The 24593-nt window shown below is 41.1% G+C and overlaps 3 protein-coding genes across 4 annotated transcripts; 1 reads left to right on the top strand and 2 right to left on the bottom strand.

Annotated features, from left to right (window-relative positions):
* The first annotated feature begins 314 nt into the window (after positions 1–314).
* LOC124055023 (butyrophilin subfamily 2 member A2-like) lies at positions 315–5250 on the top strand. The gene is made up of 9 exons (XM_046381612.1): positions 315–462; positions 606–671; positions 1087–1455; positions 1571–1864; positions 1986–2078; positions 2795–2851; positions 3091–3120; positions 3204–3269; positions 3351–5250. The coding sequence occupies exons 1-9, from the start codon at positions 459–461 to the stop codon at positions 3887–3889; spliced, it is 1518 nt and encodes a 505-aa protein (XP_046237568.1). The 5' UTR covers positions 315–458; the 3' UTR covers positions 3890–5250.
* LOC124055020 lies at positions 5236–12850 on the bottom strand. 2 transcript variants are annotated; one of them, XM_046381604.1, is made up of 8 exons: positions 12674–12850; positions 10819–10928; positions 10529–10613; positions 10244–10439; positions 8846–9906; positions 7899–8698; positions 6649–6852; positions 5236–6568 (listed from the first exon to the last, which is right to left on the bottom strand). In XM_046381604.1, the coding sequence occupies exons 1-8, from the start codon at positions 12814–12816 to the stop codon at positions 6324–6326; spliced, it is 2844 nt and encodes a 947-aa protein (XP_046237560.1). In that variant the 5' UTR covers positions 12817–12850; the 3' UTR covers positions 5236–6323. The 2 variants fall into 2 exon arrangements, with proteins under 2 accessions (XP_046237560.1, XP_046237561.1); XM_046381605.1 differs by lacking the exon at positions 12674–12850 and adding an exon at positions 12203–12650 and having other exon boundaries at positions 5586–6568.
* A 4962-nt stretch (positions 12851–17812) lies between these two features.
* Positions 17813–23874, bottom strand: LOC124054797 (E3 ubiquitin-protein ligase ZFP91-like). Its single transcript, XM_046381179.1, has 11 exons — positions 23154–23874; positions 22779–22810; positions 22519–22650; positions 22366–22402; positions 22168–22254; positions 21888–22040; positions 21474–21524; positions 21298–21376; positions 20881–20995; positions 20621–20720; positions 17813–19804 (listed from the first exon to the last, which is right to left on the bottom strand). The coding sequence occupies exons 1-11, from the start codon at positions 23477–23479 to the stop codon at positions 18961–18963; spliced, it is 1956 nt and encodes a 651-aa protein (XP_046237135.1). The 5' UTR covers positions 23480–23874; the 3' UTR covers positions 17813–18960.
* Positions 23875–24593: the final 719 nt, after the last annotated feature.

Raw genomic sequence — 24593 nt, forward strand, 5'->3', positions numbered from 1 at the left:
TTCAGCAGATTTCAAATACGTTCATGAACTGACTCAATTTACAGAGGAAAAAATCGGTCTTTCAGTAAGACAAATACACATAATAAAAATAAACGCGAAAAGAGAACTGGTGCATTTTAAATTTCTGATATTTAGCTCATTGAATTCGCCCTCGCAACCTAGATCTTTAGGTTTTGGCGAGTAAACATTTTAATCAATTGACGTGCGTAGCCTAAGTTTCATTACATATAAACACGCAGGAGAACACACAATGCATTTTGTCTTCACAGACGTCCTTTCAAATTTAAGGTTATTCCCTCTGATCCACAGTCCCCGCCTTTACACGCTGTGTCCTTCAAAAGTGAAAGCGAATGTAAAATTTTTTTCCCGACAAAGATCAATCCTACGCTCGGGACTTCATCCAGTATACTGAATTTTCTCCTGATCTAACTTACTGTTCGCCCTGGAATTACGATAAAATGGGTAAGCTGAGGTTTCTGTTTGAACAATCTACCGGCTGTTCCACTCTGCTCGTGTTTGCTTTCGTTGTGCCTTCGCTTTTAGCGCTTTCGGCTGTGTGGACAGCAGTTCCGCCTCCCTATTTTTCCATTTCTCCCATTTTACAGGTTTGCTGAAAATGCGTGCGTTCATCGTGGCTTTCCTCAGCGCATCGTTGTGTGATGCTGCGCCTGGTAAGTCCCTGTTTCCTCTGAGTCTACATCACATCTGTTCTATTCTCCCAATTTTTATTTATTTATTTATTTTTACCATGTTGCTATTTCTCTCGACTCTTAGCTTTTTATATTGTTACTTTTTCTGTTGAACTTATAAACGTTTTCCACGAAACCATATTAAGATTTAAATAGATAGATAGATAGATAGATAGATAGATAGATAGATAGATAGATAGATAGATACTTTATTGATCCCGAGGGAAATCTATTTGCGAGATATGTCATCATTTATCATCAGTGATGAACAGACTATGCTGTGTGAATATATGGGGCATTGGAAAGGTAGTAATGCATCCTCATTTAGTACGTCAAATAACATTTATGTTATGTTACCTAAACTTAAATAGGAACATTCCTGTTACTTGTTTCACAGTTTCTGATGTTATTGCGGTTTTGGTCGGGTCTCCTGTCTCGGTGCACCGCGGCCAGACAACCACAATACCCTGTTGGCTCAACCCACCACGGACTGCAGAGGATCTGGAAGTACGTTGGTACCGCCAAAATCGTTTTGATAACCCGGTCATGCTTTACCGGGCCGGGGCTTTTGAGTATGCATCCCAGGATGCTTCGTACGTGGGCCGAGTCTTGTTTGGCAATAAGGACGCAGCGTCTGGCGGGTTGAAGTCGGGTGATGTGAGCCTGGCGCTGATCAATGCCACACTTGACGATGCTGGAGACTACACTTGTTACGTGAGCAGTGATCAGGGTTATGACAGCGCAAGTGTCAGTCTCACAGTGTCAGGTGAGTATCTTGAAGAGTGGAGAAACGCACACGAAGGCAAAGAATGGTTTAAAAACTTTTGAGAAAAATATCACCTTTTAAATGTTTCTAACCTTCCTCCCAACCCTCTTCCCAGAAACCGGAACCCCTCTGCTTCTGTCAGCAGTGTGGAGAGAAGATAATAAAGTGAATGTGAGCTGTGAGTCTGCAGGCTGGTATCCAGAGCCCAGTCTGCAGTGGATGAATCAAAACCAGGTTGTGACTCCAGAAAGACTGCAATACAGCACTGACTCCTCTGGCCTTGTGTCAGTCCACAGCTGGCTTCTTATCTCCAACTCCTCTGAGGTTTCCTGTTCGGTTGGTCTCTCTGGTAAAGAAGCAAAGATGTCAAGAGTTCGCCTGGGTAGTCCTCCTAAACTTGTTGAACAGGGTAAGAGAATTACTTGCAAGTGTGCAACTGTATTTTATTGTTTATTCGTCGTTCCGCATTCGTTATTATTGTTTTCATTTCAGAACAACACAGAAAAATATCATTATTTATTTTTTTTTAGAGTGTGGATCCTCTGCAGCTGTATTGGCGACTTTGATTCTACTCCTCATAGCCATGGTAGTTGTCATTGGAGTGCTGTCCTTTAAATACAGAGGTAAATATTTGATTTCAGATACGTCCATTATGACATGGATGGCCACAGTACATCCTAAATTTGTTTAATTGTATTGATTAGTTTTGAAATTCTGACACCTTTTATTAGATGACAAACAGTGATGATGAATTGTATGAATTGTATTGAATTCAACAGCAAAATTACACTATATGGACAAAAGTATTGGGGCACCTGATCATTGCGGCAACACGGGCTTTAATGACGTCGTCTTCTAAATACACAGACATTAATATGGATTTGATCTCCCTCTTTGCAGCTATAAAAGCTTACACTCTTCTGGGAAGGTTTTCCACAAGATTGGAAGTGTTTCTGTGGAAATTTTTGCCCATTCATGCAATAGAGCCATGGTGAGATCAGGCACTGATGTTGGACCAAAAGGCCACAATCTCTGTTCCAGTTCATCCCAAAGGTGTTAGATGGAGTTGATGTCAGGACTCTGTGTGGGCCAGTCAAGTTCTTCCACACCAAACTCATCACCGCTCAGTCACGCTGGAACACAAATTGGAAGTTGGAAGCATAGCATTATCCAAAATGTCTTGGTATGCTGAAGCATTAAGATTTCCCTTCACTGAAAGGGAACATCCCCATACCACACCTGGATTCAATAATAAACAGCTGTGTCCCAATACTTTTGTCCATATGGTGTAAGCCAAAGTGTCTGGATGAACTCTGAAAAATGTACTTTTACGTTTCAGTGCAGAAAACCAAATTAGGACGTAACCACGATGGGGACAATAAAGATGAAACTGACGGTAAGAAGGACCAAAGTGTCACAACAAACGCATAATTAAACACATAACAATACAAGTTTTAAAAAGCACTATGAGTCAAACTCTTTAAACACTGGATTCTACATTATTATTTTGTTTGGGAAGCTCCCTTGAGGGCCTAAGAATACATTATACAACTTTTTTTCACTAGCTGAGAGGAGCATCTCATGAAAGTGTGCAAAATGTCTAACATAAATGTCTAACTATTTTTGTTGTTTTAGCCCCAGAGAAACAGAAACTTTTATTAACAGGTAAGAAGTCAACTATTTTCCGTTAATAAAGTACAAGTCCATGACAACTGGTGTAGAATCTATGTTTTACTTTTTCCATACAGAGAAGACTGCAGAACCAGAAGAAGAGACAGAACCAACAACGTTTTCAGAAGCCAGGAAGCACTATGGTAATCACTTAAGGATTTGCAGTATTTCTCTTACCAGGCTTTTTCTAATTTCATCCTAATGTTGTTTTCATTTTTCAACAGTAAATGTTACACTTGACCAGACAGGAAATCAATTTCTCACAATCAAGGACTGTAAAGTGAGAGACAGCAATAATCCTCCTGATGGAAAGAAGGTTACCTGTCTCACAGCTATAAAAGGAAAACCTGGCTTCTCTTCTGGACAGCACTACTGGGAGGTTTCTCTGTGGACAAATAATGTAGGCATCAAACAGTCCTGGTGGATTGGAGTTACCAGTAATACTGACGTCCCTCATGAGTCAGATTTGTTTCCAACTGCATCTAATGGTTTCTGGTTTCTGTCCTCTTCCCCTGACAGACCAGATAGCTTTCACCTTAGCACAGAACCTAAAGTTCTGCTGCCTGTCCGTTCCAGGCCACGGACGATCGGTGTGTATTTGAATTATGACGACTCAGAGCTTTCTTTCTATGACGCGGAGTCTCAGAGTCTTATCGGCAGTTTAAAAGTTGAGTTCACAGGTGACGTTTTTCCATTTTTCAATCCTGGTAAAGGTGACACAGGACCTATGGAGATTTTACAGCACAGGAAAGAAGAGGGTTAGTCTAGTGACATGGGGGGCTCTGTACATTTAACAGCACAAGACATTTAAGATCATCTGTAGGGTCGCAATATTATCAGATTTTCATGTTTTTCATGTTGTCAAATATTGTGGTATGTGCTCACCTAAAAAGTGGAATGTTCTTTTTTATAGTAATACTGTACAGAAAAGAGGATACAAAAAACTGAACTGGACCAAGTTGAGATACTTTATGTTTTTATTCATTTTGTATATATTATATTTATTTATTATTCATTCAAGAGAATCTGGTAACTGAACACAGCACAACTGTAGATAAGTCACATTAAAGTCAAGTTGAAATGCTGATATAGATCAAACTGCAGAGATATTCTGTTTGGGAAAGACAAAATGTACGCGTGTGTAAAAATGTGGCAGCTCGGTCGTCATTTTTGAGATTGTAGAAGTAGTTTGGAGTGCCGTTAATAAATACGCAGTTAAATTAGTTTTATTTAGGGAAATACTCTTTTTCAAGTTCTAGCTGAGAGTTAGATTGATGCCACTCGCACATCTGTGTGATAAGTATTTCAAAGTGTCTGTAAGTTGGGCGTCTCGATCAAACATTGTTTAATACAATTGTAAAATTTCTTGTTCGACCTTTGTTTCATTTCCTTTGTGCTTATCTGCGTGATTGTTGGCCTTTATTGACAATTCAATGCTCCTCTGTCAATGGCAAACTGCATGTCACTGTAATTCTCCTGACTTTTGTCATATAATAGTAACAGTTCGCCACCGACTGATCCACATTTCCGTTGCTATTACAAAGTGTTTCAGTGAGGTTTCGTGAAATTGTTTTCTATGTGAAACCATTTTTCATTTATGTGCTACTATACATTGGACCATGTGTAAATATGTATTATGACATGTATACTCACTCCATTCATACAGCTTACCAAGTTATATTTGCACGTGCTCACCTAATGGCTTTGCTTTGAACAAGTTTATAAATTTTTGAACCACTGTAATTTACATTCTTATCTCCCTGCTAGGAAATAGGACACCTCCTCATCTTACATAGCTGCTAAGGTGAGCCGCACCTTCATATGTTAAGTATTAACAGAGGTGCTCATTGGGTTCCAGACTGCTGCTGCTGTCAGACTGTCAGACTCAAACAAGCCGATGCAACCTTTAATCTTACTGGTTTTGCATAAGGTACTGTAAGTGGACTTGAGCCCGCTTAGGACACTCCAGGTGTCTTCAGCTCTTTTTTGTTCCATGTGAAATTTAGAATTGAATTTCCGTTGTTTTAATTAGTGTGTACTTTCTATTGTTGTACTACTCCTATACTCTTTTGTGTAGGTGTTGAAATGAATAAGCTTTTTGAATAAACTCCATTTGGAATCCTGTTTATTTTTTATTTCTATTTTCTTTCTGTCACTCTGTATCCACAATGTAAAACTCCAGTTTAAGAAAACACAGCAAAATGTCATACACTTTAATAAGTACAGGTAGTATTTACAGTATATACACCATAACACAATACTAAGTTTGCCATCACTACTGTATACTTTTCATAGATAAGGAAGTATTTACACTGTGAATAAGACCATATGTAATAACAGCTTTTAAAATTTTGATACGTAATAAATTCAAGTAGGCGTGCCTTGATACAATAGTCTGACTATGATCATGGTATGGGGGTATGGAAGAACCACTTCACAGGTGAATCATGGTCCAACACTTTGAATACTTTTTTTTTAATACACTTGTTAGTTGAGGGGCCATGGGTTGGGGGTACAATGTCAGTCGATATCAAACACAAACTATACAAGTTCATACATGTCTCGGTCCTGAAGACACATAGTCTATCTGTGGGGACTTTTTTAAATGTTCAGAACCATTGGTTTCCTCTTTCAAAGCTTTTCACATTCGTGTTTGGTCATCAGCCTTCAACGGAAACAAACACCAGACCGAGGATCATGTGCTGTAGCATGTCCTGGTGCTCTAAAGTGTGTACTGCAGCCTCCAAGAACCTCTGTTGCATTTCATCTTCTCTGTCTCTCTCCTACCACTACCGTTCCCACCACTCTCCACCGTCAACTATCTAATACAATAACAAAGATGACATGAAAAACGGTCTTTAAAAAAAGGAGAAAAAAAAAGCATGAACTCGTAGTCACGCTTTTAAGTACACCTTGTCAAACTGCTTAAAAATACATCTGGAAAAACAGACACTGGGCATCCCAAACACTGACTATGAATGATTCCTTAACTGGACCAACCCATCTGTTTTCTTAGCTTAGTCAGTTTCATTACACTAATCGCTTATGACCAGGGTGATGAGAAAAGACATGCACCTAACTTCAGGTACCATGAAAGAAAAGTAAAAGAGAAGCTGCACTCCACCATGAGACTTTTTTGTCTTCATTTTGATTGCTGGTGGTTTATACATTATGGTATGTGTCCTCTGTGTCTCGCCCTAGCAGAGCGAGGCAGCGCTTTCCCTCCTCCCCTGCTTCTTCAGCAACTGGATACGATTGTGAACATAAAACTTAATTGCCCTCCAGTCTCGCTGGTTGCTCACCAGCAGAGGGCAGAGTTCAAGGCAGCGCTCACAGTCCGCCTTCGCAGGGACTCGCAGCTCTGCAATGTTTCTGTTTAGGTGAGTCTCCACCGCTTCACGCTCCGCCTCTGACCAAGGACGCTTCAGCACACCACGTTTTCCTGTGAGGAGGTTTAAATCAAAGTGTAAATTAATGGATATGCAATGCATAACAATACATTCATAATGAGCTGAAGGTTACCTGATTTGGGTGGAATGCATCTCCTCTTATGAGCATTGGCTATTGACGGGCTGATTGGAGAAGGAATGGGTGGTCTCTTCTTCCGCGGTGGTCGTCCTGGTCCTTTCTTCTTCACCATCACCTCAGCTTTCTCCTTAACTTCCTCCTTTTCTTCCTCTGCCTCAGATTCTTCTGAAAATGAGTCAGCTGAGTTGCCAGACATTACTGTAGGACAGAGATAAAACAGGAGACAGTTAACCCTAATCTAATGACAACATCTTAACACTGCAGTATGGATATTCAGTAAATTGGTGAGTACTACAAAACTGGCTGTAAAAAGGTTGTGCTTTGCCATCTAAACCAGCAGGAACCAAGCACATTTATTATGACAAACTATTTTTCGTGGTATGATAAAGTCATTAAATGTTGTCTTAGATTTGTAATATTCCAGCAATATGTGTATTGTATCTCAAATGAGGTGCAAGATACTGAATATATGTTATGCTGTCCTACAGTGCTGAAATCATGCTCTCTTTCTTGCAGTTAGATGAAAATACTGATACCACTCACAATTAGCATAGCTGAGCATACATACTGGATACAGCGAACCTGGCTCTGTGCAAAGGTAAAAATAAATCCGCCTACGAGCACCTTTAAGGCTACCCATTTAACATGTTTTGTATTAAATCAGTGCCATAGAAAAATAAAAGGGTAAAAAGCACACATTGTGGTTTTATGCAGGGTGATGTGCCAGACTACTTCTTGGCTGGGTACAGTGACCTTCTGGAATCTTCACTGGTTTATGTCAACCAGATTCACCAGTCTGGGCCAAGAAACTGTCCAGCACATAACCCCACATACAGAATTTAAAAAGGTCAGTTCACCAAAATGACACACACTAAAAACTAAAAAGATTTTGGCACTGGAAAGTTATTTTCCCACATAAGATAATTCTGTTTTATTTTACTTACTGAAAATTCTGCTCATTGCTGTTGTGTGAGGTTTTTTTTTTATTTGACCCCTTTAAAGTAATTTAAAAAGCTGTTATTCCTTCAAGATTCCAATATATAATAGTTCCATTTTGACAATATTATACTTGTATTGTGTATTTAATAATACATTAAAATTAACATTATTCAGACCAGAAGCTGGGAAAATGAAATTGAAAATGATTTTAAAAGCAGAACCTGCACTGATATACCTGCTCACAGGCCCAAAGGAATTCAATATTTTCTATTTAAGATCTTAAAACACATAACGTAACTCCTTACCATCCAACTCAAGGCAGATGTGCTGCAGGCTCATCCCTCGGAAAAGCACACCTTCCCTCTCTCCATAAAGAACAACACGACCCACACGACCCATCAGTGCTGGATCCCGCAGGATTGTGGAGCAGTTTTGGGTTACATGGTACTCCCGTTCCAGGAAGTCCTCCAGCCGTTTGATAGCTCCACCCTGGCCCTCACCCTCTTCTAATAGCAGTAGCTGAGTTAGAATTGCTACTTGCCGTCGCACACGAGTCGCTGTCAGTGCTCCAGGGTTTTTGGCCCCGCTAGCTCGTGCCAGGTTTCTTAAAAGGTCTGTGCCCCTGAGCGGGGTGGCAGGAGAGTGGTAGGGCCGAGAGAAGACATAGGGGCTCTCTGGGTCAACACCCACATTGGGACTGGTTTGAAGGAGTAGGTCTATGCAGGACTCACAGTGTGGTGGGAAAATAAGAGGCTGGATGCGACCACGCTTGCCCAAAACACCAGCCCGTGGGAGATGACAAAGGATCTGGCGCTCAAAGGGGGATAGGAGGGCTTCCATGCCAGTGGGGGAGCTGTTACTGGAGTTGGCTGGGGGGGTGGTACGGTTGCGGTAGTCCTGGATAGTGAGCTTGGCCACCTCACATTCCCGGTGGCGGTTGTAGAGGATGAGCAGGGAAAGGCTTGAATGACAGAGCAAGCGCCAGGCTTCGGCAGAGTGAGGAGACCGGGTTAAAGAAAGGAAAGAGGAATGCTGCTGGCGGCGGAGGTAGAGGACCAAACAGGAGAGGGAAGAGAGCAACGGAGACATGTGATGTCTATGGGTGCTAGAAATGAAAGAGAGGAAATATGCCTTTAAAAACAAGGCACTACCAAAATCTCAAAACATCACCAATAAATATCTGACTGGTAATAAGAATACGGAGTGTTTCAGAGACAACAATGCAAAGAAAAAGACAATGATCCAACCACACCTTGCAATCTCTCCATTCTTCTCCTCTGGCGGATCGTCTTCTCCCTCACCACTCAGCTCCAGATCTTCCTCTGGGTCCACGTCTGGCTCTGGAGTAGGAGGTGGAACCAGCTCCTCTTGACTTCTCGAGCTCTCCACCTCCACCTTTTGCTGCTCTTCAAGCTTTTCTTTCTTCATCCTCCGACCCCTTCTGGGTGTAGATGGGGGAGGCGGTGATGGACTCTTCACCCTTGACACCATCGGGGTTGATGGGCGTTTTGCGGAGGGCGGCGGTAAGCTAGGTCCCTTTTTGGTGACTGCTGGCTGAGCAGGAGGTGTTGGTGAAAGCGAGAGGGAGAATGAGACGCCACCTGTGCTTGAGCGTGTAGCTGGTGATTCCCTCTCTCTGGAGAAGAGAGGAGGTGGAGTAGGGTTGGAGGCCGAGGGCTGAGGGACAGCAAAGGAATGACCGTGAGGAGCGGAGGTGGAGGACGGTGAGGGGTGAGGATGTGCGGCGTTGCCGTTTGAAGAGCTGTGCGTGTGCAAATGTGCCAGCTCCATGGCTGTTCTGACTTCAGGTTGGTTGGCATGGTGCTTTTCCAGATGGCGTGCAAGTGAGCGATAGTGGCGGCCACAGTACGGGCAATGCTGCCGTCGGCTCACCGTGGCACCACTGGAGCTGCCAATGTTTATGTTAATGTTGTTGTTGATGTTGGTGGTCGGGGGTGCGAGGGCGCCCGGTGCCTGGGATCTGGTTGGAGGTGTGACAGGTGCTGGACGAGAAAATGAGCAGGGACGCCCAGGTCCTCTGGAGGAAGTAGGCGTGCTCTTCTTCTTTGAATTGACCACTGTGGGCAGCTTGCGCTTCTTGCGGCGGCGGAGCATCCGACCTCTTATCTCCTCAATTTCCTCTTCTTCATCATCATCATCGTCATCATCGTCTTCTTCCTCTTCGTCCTCCTCACGGTCTGAGTCACTAGGCTCAGAGTGGGTGAGTGGGGAGGATGAGGGTGATAATGACCAGGATGGGGTTAGGTAATCAGAAACGGAAAGGGACAGCGGGTGGGGGCCAGCTTCTTCCTCCTGCTTAGACAAATTTCAAATTAAAACAAACCACGTTGGCTCAACATGTGGCTATATTAACAGGATCTACATCCTTACCACATTTAAAGTTGAAGCAGTGATTTTAATTTTTCTTATTTCTTATTTTGCTCATCTCATTAAATAAAATGTGTTTTTTTGCTATGCTTTAATGAAAAATAATGAAATAAACTACACTGCCCAGTTGTAACAGTGAGCAACAGTGTAACTCACAGATGTGTTTGTAACAGTTCTGGACACCAATTTGGACCACCTGACTCATCCTTTAAGCATCCCTTGTCAAGTTAAAGTTCAAGTTACCATCAAGTTGGTATCTCACCAATGCATTCTCGCCCCAGTCCGTCAGGCTGTAGTCGACTGTGATCTCCTCCCCTTTGGCAATGTCTCGGATTGCTATGACAACCAACCGCACCTGGGTACCACAGTGGACTTCTCGAATACGACAGTTTGGCGGCGGATGGAAGAGCACTGGCCCCCGGACACCACTCGCTCCCTCCTCCCCCAACTCTGGAACACTGGAAAACATAAACTAACATTAGCGATATGGAGCACCGAAACTCCAAAACAATCTGAGCACAATTACCACGGAGAGGGTCCTCTTTACCAGAGCTGAGTGGGATCTGGAAGGTAATATGGACTGCCAGGGGGAGGGAGGCGGTCTTCTGCACCCTCTGGATACTGGCTATCACCTGGGACAGAGTGGACTGTTTAAATCTAGCACAACTTAACTGTTTTATCACAAAAAACAGGCCTTATGTTTGGAAGATGGAAGGTGGCTCTCCTTAGCAGAAATACACTGAGAATGACTACATGGTACACTTGTTTTCCATAAGCACCACAGAAACAAACAGCAGGTTGCAAAGAGTGTGTGTGTGTGTGTGTTACTATATATACCAGGGCTGTAGCTGTGTTCTGACATGCTCTCCTCCTCCTCATCTTCTGTTACATACGCTCGGTCACACACCTTCACAGGTGTCCCTTTCCTTTTCCTCCCGCACACGCGGCTGTAAAAACAAAACCAGGGCTTCATTTAGCATAATGACACATTCTAAGAAAGCAGTGTTCAAGACAGTGCTCCTGTAAATATTTGAGTGGAGGGCAGCCGAAACGAGCAAAGCAAGCGATACATGTGGCAAAGTCGCACTTGGATCTCTTCACGTTTCTTTTAGGTGGGTGACTGATCCACAACAACAATAAGCCTTTGAACGTTTTAACTGCCGAGAGTGGCAGCAGTGGCGACGTCAGTGTATCTGTTGTTCTCCCACTTAAGAAAAATTTGCATGTATTTGATCTGACAAGCAATCAAAACAGAGACACTTGGTTATTTGTATTTCTGCATACATATATTGCTAGTGTGCATATGGAGAATACAGGAGAAGAAAAGCAAGTTCTGAAAAATATATACACAAATTAGCTATTGGAGTTTTTAATTTTGAGAGTTAATTAATTTCATTATTCATAAGCCTGTTTAATAATCTTAAAGCGAAATCTAGTCATCTTTAAAATGATAATAATGTGGAAAAATAACCATCACAATTTTCAAAAGCCAAAGGAGACATCTTTAAATTACATGTGTTGTCTAATTAACTGCCCAGAACCCAAACATCAGTCCGTGACAGCTAAAATAAGCCAATATTTCAGTGATTTTTAACAGTAAACCTATTATCAAATACATAGACAACATATTTTCTGTCAATCAACTTATTAATGAGATTTTTTTTGCTCAAGTAAAGATGTCACAGGTGTCAGTTCAAATTACATTTAGTTAACAACACAATGACTGCAGTCTGAACACCATTCTTTATTTAAAGGACAAATATATGTTTTAGTACCAGATCACTGCTGGTTTAATTTAGAGTTCTTGTAGAAAGTGTGTCTGCATGGCAAGTCTGAATCAGTTCCTGATTTATTGTGGTGATCAGAGACTGTGATTGAGAAACACATGTCTGCTATAAACAGGCAGCTAGTACAGAAACAAGGATTTTAGTTATCTCGGTTATCATTGTGATTTCTAGTACATATATTCGATTATAGCTTTAATTCTTTATTCAATCACGCCAGACTAAATTAAATTGCAAGGGACTAATTAGCACAAAATGTGCCCTTAATTCACGAGCCTGGTGACAGTCAACTGTTTTCGGATGTATACTGTTCAGGATCAGCGACTTTGGTTTAGTCAAACCTAAACAATCCACAAGTCATGATCTGCACCAGCTGAGCAGTCAAGCAGTCTTAACAGCATAATAATAGTAGCATAGGTGATTTACTGTATTATTACCTTCACAGATCTGCAGTGTAGATGTTTGACATCATAGGGATTATAAACAAGAGAGCAGATTACTGGCCATTTAGTTACCATACATGTCTGTTGATTCCTGCTGGGTGCATGCTAACATAACTGCTAAACCACAGCTAGCCTGTTAGCTTCCAGCAGCTAACGCTGAGACTTCTGATCCGTCAAAAATGCTAAAAATAAAAGGCGGGCGATTAAATTGGAGCCGAGGCTGACAGGAGACGATGCTGGCTCACAGGACATAACAGCTGCAACCAAAAACCGTACAAAACCACTGCCCCCTGGTCCGTTTTCTGCAAAATAACGCTGAAATCATGCACGCGAATAAAGGCTCCTAACGTTAACTAAACAGACGTGCACGCTCGCGGCGCGTGCGTCTCGGGCATTTTGCTCACAAATCCCCGGTGAAAACAACCTTGAGCGGCGACAAACCGGGGGCTCGCTGTGCCCACTTACCCCCTTGGCGGCGGCGGTTTACTTCCATCCCCGTCGCTGTCGAGGGTCGGTGGTTCCCGGTAGTCAAAAGGCGACCGTACAGTCTCCGCCATTAGGACTTCCTTCCCTACCTCTCGTGCTCCGGTAGATTGCCCACCGCGCATGTGCACAACATCCTTTGGGGCTCCAGTGGTAAAATGGGGTGCACTCACCTCGAGAAAGTAAAGACCTACAAACTCGACATTATAATTTATTGGGTGCACTGATTGAAAATACACCACTGTAGATATTCAGTAGGGCGTGGGGGATGCAATCAAATCACTGCTTTGAAATAAAGTAGGCCTGTAAGCTAACACAGACGCTGGTTAACCCTGATGTAACCCTGAGACACTGGGATCTCTTTCACAGCTGAATTACATATTAAACATTGTCTGGCCATACTGATATGTAATAACTTTTATTGATTCATGAGAATTGCTTATAAATACGATTTCAAATTCCTGACATGTTTCAGAAGCCATTCACAAAATAAACTGTGGTAGTCTGAAACTAGGTCCTGCATTCTAAATCCTACAGTAAACCTACAGAAGAGTGCGTACTTCAAGTATCAAAGTTAAAAGTATATATTCTGCTATTCTGTACCTGATGAATTATTATATTAAATTTTCTAGATTGTTGACTAATACATCAATGCTTGAGTAGCATTTCATTGTTGTGTTGCAACATTTCTCTTTGACAAGTGGTAGAGTAGAAATATAAATTGGCCTAAAATGGAGATCGTAAATTTAAGTGCTGTAACAATGTTAGTCACTTTTCCCAATACAATACAATGGATATTCCTATCTGTGAATGGCACAGTGCTACCCATATCAAATCCAAAATAAATATCTTACAAGAAGTTAATTTCCAAGATGTGCAAAAGCTCTATGTAGGATAAAACACATTTGTCTGAAAAGAACATTTTGACAAAGAATAAAAAAGAAGCCCATATAATTTATGAAACACATTATTATACATAATGACTATGGTTTTATTTCTGTCATTGGTCATCTTCAAACTGGGCTTCAGTTTGTGGCAAAGAGAAGGGTTGTTGCATCAATATTCTTGAACATAGTTTATCATTTCTAATAATCTGTGAAGTGAAAAGGGTATTTGGTAATGCTTTATGCCTGTAGTTGTTTGTAATTTTCTAATAATGTCTGAAGACATTCCCAGGAAATACCTTTTTAATTTTGTTATAATTCCTTGAAAGAACTGCTTAATTTAAACCAATTAAAATATTAATTTCTTTGTCAGTTATTGTGGGAAAAATATATGTTTGAATCATTTTAAATATTTGCCTATTACACTTACCTGCTATACACTGACTAACTCTCTGGTCTGTTGGAAGTGGACCAGTTATCTCTATTTTCCCTGAAATTCCCTAAAATTATACAGCTTTTTCCAGGAAAGGTATTGGGAAGTTCTTATGAACATCTAAAATAAACTATCATATGATTAAAGAGAAAAATGGTTGGTGGGGTTTAAGAAAACAAAGAGAAATTAAAACTAAAGTTTAAAAAAAAAAATACAGTTTTAACTGGGTTTTAATTTTCACTGCACATCCAGTTATTCATCACAGAGATAAAAGAAAGCTATGGCATTAAGAAATACACCAGCAAGTCTGGAAGTCACAGCTCATCCACTCAGTGAGCGTATGCTACATCAGGCATCTAACACTACAGTGAAGAAGTTGTTCCGGTGAAGAGTGCTTGATACTTCTGACTACAGAGACTTCAGTGCTACTGTAAACTGTCAGTCGAATACAGCGGCTCTCAAAGGTCCTTTCTGCTTCCTAACAAGACACAAAAGAATTGAGAGCCACCTGTCACATCTTTTAGTTCAAACTTGTGAACAACATAGCAGCACATTCAAGTATAACATCAGGAAAGAAATGGGTGACCGGAGCAGCAAACATGACACTTGACAATCACAGATTGAGCCAAACCAAAAACAATAAATGCATTCAGTTTAAAACATGGAATCTGATTAGGAATTATTTTTGATTACATGTGTTAATAACAAGGTGGTATGTTAAAGCTACATGGCCTCTAAAAATAGCAAATTGCTACAGATTCAGCTGCACACCAGTCACAGTTTATCAGTCATGTATTTTTGGCTACAATCTAGCAGTTAGTAGAATTTGGATTGTTAGGAACAGCAGACAATAAGTCTTCAAAGGTAAATCCATTTAAATAAAATAAATTATACACCGCATACAAAAAAAGAAATCCTCACACAGTCTGATTCTGCCACTTCACAAAGCAAACCAACCGTTAATACAGTTAAAAATCTCCACTCACTTCTGCGTCAAAGGAAATAGCAACTGTGGCAAACTACAGGTCATTTTAGCGTTTGCTGTGAAAATACCAAAGTCTGGGAAAAGCTGTCTACTTGGCTTTGTTAAAGGAGCTTAGTTGAGATTTTAGTTAAGCAGTACAATTTTAACCTCTAGTATACAGAGTATATTCCACATTACATAATATTTAATTCGGAATATGTAAATGGGAAAGCTGGCGGTTAGTGTCGAGTGAGTTCATTCACAGACAGATGCTGTTGGACTGTGATGAAGCAAATCAGATCTCTTCTGTTCCTCCCCTCTCTTTGTGTAAGACGTGGAGGGTCTGTGCAGCGTGGTCAGCCCAGTGGATTAGCTCCAGCAGCACTCGATAGGTCCACATTTTGAGCCCAAAAACTCCCCCAGTGCCATCAGTTTCCTACAAAGAAGGAGCAAGTTAACATCCACAGTTGGAGGATAGTTCTCTGTTGATTTGCCACTATGAGCAACATCTTTCACACCTAATCCATTGTTTATAGAAAACTATTGTTTGGTTCAGCTTTAAATTTTTCAGCAGTCTGTCTTGGGTATTTAAGCGATTACCTTAATCATTTGAATCTTTGTTCCTAGCATTAGTCATATTCACAATAAGGTATTATTTATATAATACAGGGTTTAGTTACACCCTTCCTGAAGCCTTTCTATTTACTTATGTTATTATGACATAATAGAAGACTCACAGCTGGGAAAACCCTTACAGTGTGGGGTCCTTTTGTAATGCATGTGTCTATTTGATGAGGTTGAGCTAATACTTGTCATGATATCACAGGTGACACACATCAGCGTCGAGACAGAATATCATGGAAAAAGGAGGATCCCTTGATGATGTTTGATGGTGTAATCGGGCCATTTTGTCTTCTATTGTCTTATTTTTTTTAACTGGGAACTATGCAGTATTTAGTATTATAATATTTAGTAAGATTTAAAAAAGAAGATAGATGCTTTTTAAATGTAGATAATGCACAAAGACTGAGTCAGCTATTCATATAGGAAATTTTTACATCAGCCAGTTACTTGGAGAAAATTTGTTGTCTTGTAATTGCATGAGAAGATGGGCCATACAGAAATAAAAACTACAATAAATACCATACCTCATCACACTTGTAGTCAGGGGTGACATCCGGGGTTGTGTCCTCTGTCTCCACCAGATCTTTGGTGCTGAGGAGCAAGTGCTCCAGCCGGAGCCGGACGTTCTTCCTCATCGTTTCGTAGTCACCCTCCAGCTCACCCCATTCCTCTACTTCCTTCTGGATGACACAGTGGAACAGCCCCAGGCACTGACGCAGAGCTGAATGCAGTAACTGCACCTGCTGCTCTGTGCTAGGCTCCTCCGAGTCAGGGGACAGGGACACGATGCGCCCGCCGTCTGGGGTGTGGTCCGACAAGAAGGTCTCCTTCTCTTTCTACAAGGCAGAGGAAAAGAGGTTTTCATTTTCACCTGATGCTGAGTACAAAGCAGATATGAGATGCATCTGGCCTTGCACTTGTGCCTTTAATTTTATTTTAGGTCAATTAAAAATTTAACACCAAGTGGCAGCCATATTGATCATACTGATCAATTAAAAGGTGCTCTAAAAGGAACATGAGACACAAAGGCATGGCAGCAGGAAAAAAAACCCACTACACTCTATCTATTAGACACCCCAGGGAAAATGGAAGTGAGGTATGGGTTGGGGTGGGGGGGCTTTTAATATGATTACACTCTGCACCAAAGCATCCCTTCAAAAACACACACGTGCACACTTGGATTAAATGTTAATGTACAAAGTACAATTAAAATCGAGTACATTATTCAAACGCGACAGGTAGCTAGCTACCTCAGTACATCAACACGCTTACATTAACGTAAGCCCCAAGTAACGGGACGGGGAGTGTGTACCAACGCCTGACGATAAGAGGTACGCAAAGCGAGTGTGTAGACTGATAACTCACGTATAGCTGGAGCAGATGAGTACATTCGTAGTGCAGTAGCCGGGCAAGAGCCACCGCTCTCCCTGTCTGCGACCGGCCAGGCGCTGGCGTGTCCAGCACGGTTATCTGCGGTTGCTCCTCCTGCTCTGCCATTTGCACTCCAGCCCTGTTTATATAGGTGGCTTAGCAGCGAGCTGGATGGACACCGAGCAGAGAAACAAGTCGTCTCCCCCCCCCACAACGTCGTATGCGCTGGCAGCGAAACAACGTTGTTTTACACGGAGTCTCTTCCTTGGATAGTTAAGTAGTTTGAACACGGACCGGATGCCGTAACGGCGAGTATCAATGAAGCGTGTTTGTGTCGGTGTTCATGTTGGCATGCACGCACCGAGAGGGGATTTAATTGGTTCCGCAAGCCAACAGGGGCGTTTTTCGGGGACGCACAGGAGGACCTCTCTTCTCCCAAAAAACGTCATCATGCGGTCCACCCATCCGTCTACAAACAATAAAAAAAACTGCGCTTATTGGATTTTATTTTTCAGTCACTGTGAGGTAATGTGAAAAAAAGTTCCACAACTGATACCATAGTTTAGTTTAGACGTGTTTCTTTACTTTCTTCAGTGCATTTATCTAAAACCAGCACGATAAAACATGATTTTTATGACTTGATAATAAACAAAAAGGCCACGTTTCTGTTTTGTTGTTGTTGTTGTTGTTGTTATTGTTGTCGTCGACTTCAGTCTGTCCAGTTTGCAGAACAAATGTATCCATTGGCCAAATCTGGCATATTTACACCATATTTATGTTAATCAGTGTTGTAAACTAAAAGGGCACCCACTTGTTTAAAAGGATCAGTCAAAAATAATAAAGACTTCAGAACATAATTTGTTTATTGTAGTTCTAAATACATCTTCTGATAAATTAAGTGTAAGCTCACTAGTGCTCAGTAGTAGTGGCAGTGTACAGAGGTATATTTTATCATCTAAGATTGCTTTGAAAAAAAAAAACTGCTTACAAAACTATTCCATCATAATACTGCTTCCTGCATTGTCTCGATGGTGTAAAAATATTAAAGCAAAAATCTGTAATTTAAATCAGACAGAACAGAGCACAATTTGCAAGGAAAGTGAAACCACTGACATTCTGGAAAGTAAATACAAACAAATGTCATTTGGAAAATTATACTTTGACATATAATATTAGGTAATAAGGGTCCTGGTTTTGTGCATGCAGACCCACTGTCACATGGAAATAACTTCCTGGGACACCATCATTAATGTTATTAATGACACTCATGCTTTTAATGCTTCTACAAGTCAAAATGTCTGCCTGTCTCATTTTGTAAACAAAAGATGTCACGTTTCCCAAATGACTTCAAAAACTACTCTGAAGATTTTGTCTGTAGTTTGTCTTTGTCAAAATGTCTATTGGAAGTAAAAGAATGTTGATCTGACAAAAAAGAAATCATAGACATTAGTAGTGTCTAAATATCCTTTTTACACAAAGAAAACTCATCTGGTTGTAGCTGCTGCTCACGTTGCAACTTTTACATAACTGAAACTAGGAAAGTTAACCCAATTATGTCAGTCAAACGTATCCATTAACCTTGCAAAAAGATGCAACAAAAACAGCAGGGATACTGTGGCGACATAAATGTCATTTTTGACTTTCTTGTACAATATATACAATCTTTCAGTCTTTTAAATCTCTATAACAATTAAAAACATAAATATATTTAAACAAATAAAACAGCGACAAAAACAAATAGTTACAAAATTAAGTACTAACAGAAGTTTATGTAATCTGTATTATTATAAATCACACTCCCTGATGTAAAATATACAACTACTGCGTTACCCCCATGAAGTCTGTCATTTCATATATTTATGTTACTTTATCAACTTTTGTCAGGTCATTCAGCCTTTTATTCCTTTATTAAATCAAAACTTTCTTCTGATTTATGTCTCCTTCAGCTTAATGTTCATAAAGTTCCCATGCAGCCCATTTTCAGGCCATCAGTCTACATTAAACTGTCCCCATGAGCCTCAGCACACTGTAACAGAACCTGTCTCTCTCCATCCCTCTCCCAAACTATCCCCTCATCTTCTTTCCTCCTCTCCCCGTTACCCTCCCACATCATCTCCCTTACATTCTGATGACCTTCACCCACCACCACCCTGTCCCACAGAGTGCCCTCCCCAGGCAGCTGTGCATCCTGATGAGTCTCCTTGCCCCACTGCACTGCCTGCGGGGAAGCCAGGGAGGCTGCGGAGGCCAGTGGGGTGACGGTGCTCAGAGTGAAGAGGGTGCTCTGGGGGTTGGCAGTGGACATGGATGTGACAGTGCAAGCAGGAATGGAAGGGAGCTGGGTGAGTTGGGGGAGGCTGTTGTTGGAAAGTTGAGCAGGAGAAGCAGTGGTGAGGTGCAGCAGGGTCGGGGCTTGCTGCTGCTGTGCCACCTGCACCACATGATGTGTTGGCAACTGGAGGAACTGGCTTTGAGTTACATCAATCTGCGTCTCTGGAGCGAGCGGGAGCACCACCTGCTGCAGTGGAGTGAGAGTACCACTCACCACTTCCTGGATCTCCTGGCTGACAGAGGGCTGGTCAAGCTGGGTGAGCACTGGGACAGTCTCTGGGATTGGGGTGGGACAGCTTTTTACTGAGCCCCCATTCGCTGCCAGGGCTTCAGCTATGAGCACCTCGGGGTGGCTCTTGGCCTTGTGGGCAACCACTGAGTCCTTTTTCTCAAACTTTTTGCCACAAATAGAGCAAGAGAACTGGTAGGAGGCTTCTGCATCGTGCTTCTTCATGTGCCAGTTTAAGGAGGCCTTTTGACGGCAGGTGAAGCCACAAATCTCACACCTGCCACAGGGGGGAGACAAAGAGCAGGTTATAATCAGCACAGACTTAAAGCTCCAGTCTCTATTGTAAACTTCCGGTTTCAATTTACACTGAACCAATAGTGATAGAAGTATTCAGCTAAAGTTGTGATACCACAGTGTAAAACGTACTCCATTACAAGTAGAAGTCCTGCATGTAAAAGCATAATGGTATTATCAGCAAATATGAGTTTAGTAAAGTTTGAAAGTATGTGTAATCAATACACAAGGAAAATGCCTATCAAAATTATATCATTATCATTATTGTTAGTGCTATTAGCCATTATAGATGGCTGAGATGAAAGCAGTTTCAGCTATTGTATACAGTATACTAATACTTTAATATATTTGCATAACAATGCATTGTATTTTATATGCTCAAAGTTGATTTTAAACTTATATATCTGCAAAGTAACTAGAAACTACAGCTTACAGTGAGGTAAACACAGTGTAAAATGTAGTAAAGTAGATATTACAATATTTCCATCCAAAATTTAGTACAATAAAAGTATAAAGTCACAAAATGAAAATACTCAAGTCAAGTATAGAATTGTACTCAAATATGGTTCTTGAGTGGTATGTCCTTGCTAATTTCCACAAGAAAATAAAAATGCAAGCAAATTAAAACGAAAGGTCATTTTAAATGAACATTATCTCCATAAACAAGATTCAAATTAATGTGCTTTCTTCGTTGTAACACTGGACATAAGCCTGATTCCCATGACTGTGTATTTTAACATTTCCTTGTTGTCCTGAGTTATGATGTGACATGATACTGTAAAATGTCGTGCTTACTCACTGTATGGGCTTCTCTCCTGTGTGGATCATCCTGTGCACAGCCAGATTATGGGAGCTCTTGAAGGCTCGAGCACAATACTCACAGATGTAGTCCCTTTGATCTGAAAGAGAGATGACAAAAACAAAAGGTTTTGATTGCTTGTTGTGTGGTTCTTGTAATTTCAAGCAGTCCATAGATGGTATAATCATTTTCCTACACAAATGCAAATAAACATAATGCAATGTGTCAGTCTAAATAAACAGCTGGTCCCATAACATCACCTGTGTGGTGTTTTGCATGGCGCAGCAGCTGCTTCTGCAGGCGAAACAAGCGCCCACACGATGGATGATCACACACATACTTCTTTTTTAGCAAGTGCTGGTATTTTATATGGTGCTGAAATAAGAGATGGGATAAAAAAAGATAAGCTGAAGGTACAATGCCACTCAGACTCCTTTACTATTTTCATCATGTAAACTTTAACATCACTGGTTTCTAAATATGACAGTAAGCACACCCAATCTCTGGTGCCCAGCACCTTGAGGTCAATTCAGATCTGAAGCAGGACATAAAACTACAAGCTATTAATCTGCTTTCTGTGGCTGAGCTATTATTGTTGCTATGTTACAGAGAAATTTCAAGACAGTGAATTTAAAATATTTGGGGTTGTCATGGTTACAGCTGACAGGATGGCAAACCTGTAGGTAACGTGGGTGGGCTAAGACAGTACCACAGCCCTCCATTTCACAGCGGACATATTGCACTGGGGGCTTTTTCCTAGAGAGAGACAGAACAAAGGGAAACTGTATAATAATTGGGCTTGATCCAAATACTTAATGTCATCCACACTGTATAACACAATTAAGACTTTTACCTTCGTTTTGGCAGCCGAGGTCCCTTATCGTCTTTGTGTTGCCTACCTCTCCTAAAACAGATTGCAAAACTGATGTTGCATTTGAAATTTTAAGCATCAGCCAACACCGCAAGCCTTATTCTTAAACTTCCAACAGTCAGTTACAGTCAGGAAACTTGGTCTTCAGATACTAAACAATTTGATGCTAATATAGGTAGCAATGATTCAGTCATAAAAAAAAGAAAAAAAGGCTTGTATTGACAATAATGACAGCAAAACTATTCTATAATCATGATTTTAAAAAAGTGAGTCAGACTGACACAATTTAAACTATGTGAACAACCAATAGGCTTCAAGTACCCTGAGAGAGGAAAAAACCTATTGTCAATGTGGTCCACCATCAGTGCTTCATTTACCATTCCACACTTTGCTTACTTTCTGGGTGACTCTGTGTTATCGTCCGTTCCACTTTGCATAGCAACCTTGGCCGACTGTCTGATTTTAGTGTCATTTTCTTCTTCCTCCTTTTCTGAATCCTCTTTCTTAACTTCCTTTTGTTGTAGTGTTACATGCCACCTTGATTTTCCCCTAAGAAGTTAAGAGATAAAGCATAATTTACTCTTGAAACTGACAATATCAAGACTCATCAAGAAGAATGTTTTCATATAAAGTAACACAGCACTAATACTCATTTTCAGAAAGAAGCTCAGCGTACATCTTCATCTCAGATTTACAGATGAGGTCGTTTGGGTCATCTCCGACTGAAGGGTCCTCGCAGAGAGCCGCGTCTGGATCTGCAACGCTAATATGGATATCAACATCATACTGGCCACAAGGAAATTCACACTGGCAAACTCAAACAGAAACCCTTTTTCTCTTCTGCTTCCAATTTAATAAACTACATCCCACTCACTTGTGTTTGCTGCCTTTGGAAGCACCTGTTTCCTCTCCTGCAAAACATGGATAATTATGTGGTTTCAGTTTCTAACAATTGTCTGTGTTTAAGATTTTGCAATTTTACTGTCATGACGCTTGGTAAAAATCATGCAAGTAGTCTTTGTCATACCACACAAAGAAGCATCCATCTCTACTTCAGTCTTGCATGCAGCCGCTGATGTGGTGCGAGAGGCCTGGGCTGGAGACTTTCCTTTGACCTTTCTACATTTGGACAGCTTTGGTCCAAGAGTGTGTTTGGACGCTGAGGAAGTCAGAATCATCAAGTATAGTGACAGATATAATAAATTGCAGGAACAAAACAGCTGCTTAAATATGACAGGAACTTAAGTGTGTGTCTTTTTTTTTTCTTTCTTTCTTTTTTTTTTTTACCTTTTTTGGCTGTTGACTTCTTTATTGCAGCTCTGTGTGAGAAATGTTCCACAGTAAATGACAGCCTGGTACAAATCATACTAAATCTGTGGTGTAGCCAAGAAGATATGCAGTCCAGCTTCACTCTTCTGGCCTTTGACAATGAACTAGGACAGTACAACTAGACAGTAGTTCAACTGCATCTGCATTCAAGTCATTTGTTTTGGTTTCAGCATGTAGCAAACCTATAGCTTTAAGAATACCGGCTGAAATAACAGACTTCCGACAAGCATCCTTACATTGCAGTCTCACTTGTGCTTCTAACAAGCTTCTTGCAAGTGATGTAGGTGTCCTGCTACTACACTATATTCGACATGCTTTAGTACAAGCACTTACTGCACGCCAGGTGTGTCTTTGCAGCGTGATCCGACAGGTCTCCCACGCCCACGGTGCAGACTTGGAGGTTTTATCTTGCAAGTATCATTTTTGGACTCGCTAATCCTGCCAGCGCCGGCTCCTCTGGCACGCAAAACACGCACCGGACACTCGGTACGAGCCCGAGACTCACCGGAGACCACTGCTCTTGTTATGCGCCGTGTACTTCCTCTTCTCCGGCTGGACGGATCAGTCGAGTCCGTGGACGGTTTTGCGGCCTCCGTTGCGGCTCCGGTTGTCTCAGTCCTAGGACGACTACCTGAAATCTCGTCTTCCTCTGAAGTCATGCTGCTCTTATTTACGTTAACTATTATGACCCTTCCACACTTTTATAACCAGTTAGTTATGACCATTACGTGGGATATTCAAGACCAGCGTAACGCAGAAGGCCCTACTGGGACCAAGTTTTGCTAGCTGGGTCAAGACTAAGTTTTCACTTAGTACGCAAGAATTTCATTATCTAGCTTATTAATAAAACGGTTACGTCGTATGATGAACATAATTTTACAAACATTCAGCATTATTTACTTCTTAAAGCTATAGCGAACCTCATGCATCTTTGGAAGAGACTGAGCCTGTTTGGGATGCGTCTCCTTTAAGATTAGCAGCAGTAGCGGGGACAAGCGAAGGTATCATGTTTGGACTGACGGGCTTCCATACTAATTAGAACCGACTGTGAAATGATGTTTTCCTGAAATGTAGGCAAGTTGTAATTACAACACTAACAATTAGCATTTTGATTTATATAAGTTTGGTAAGCCCATTCAGATATGCATCCATCTCAGTTATTTTGGTCCTATGAAAAATGAAATACTATTACCTTTCCAAAAATTCCTTTGCTTTTAGATTTCTTTTTGCCACATAAATTTTATCTGTCTACATTTATCTGTCTACCTACTGCCATTACTCACTTTTCTTTCATTCTAACAACCTTACTGACTCTTTGCATTGTACACATTTCTAAAATCTCCTCTAAAATAACTGAATAATACAATAATGATATTGAATATGATCTGCTATATCTAACCCCAGTGCGAAAAAAATGGGATGCTGCAAAACGTGAATAAAATGAAATGCATTTTGCTAATCTCTTTTGGCATATATTCAATACAAAACGGTACAAAGACTACAAAGGCTACCTTATTGACTTTATTTTATAAATACTGTACATGTTTATTATGAACTTGATGCCAGCAGCACTTTTCAGTAATGTTGGGACGGGGCAACAAAAGACGGGGAAAGTTGTGGAAAGCTCAAAAAAGCAAACAAACAAAGAAAACACCTGTCTGGAACATCCATCCATCTATTTTCTATACCGCTTATCCGTTAGGGTCGCGGGGGGGCTGGAGCCTATCCCAGCTGACCACGGGCGAGAGGCGGGGTACACTGGGTGCCAGTCAA

Source organism: Scatophagus argus, chromosome 23, assembly GCF_020382885.2.
Source record: "Scatophagus argus isolate fScaArg1 chromosome 23, fScaArg1.pri, whole genome shotgun sequence".
Classification (NCBI taxonomy): domain Eukaryota; kingdom Metazoa; phylum Chordata; class Actinopteri; family Scatophagidae; genus Scatophagus; species Scatophagus argus.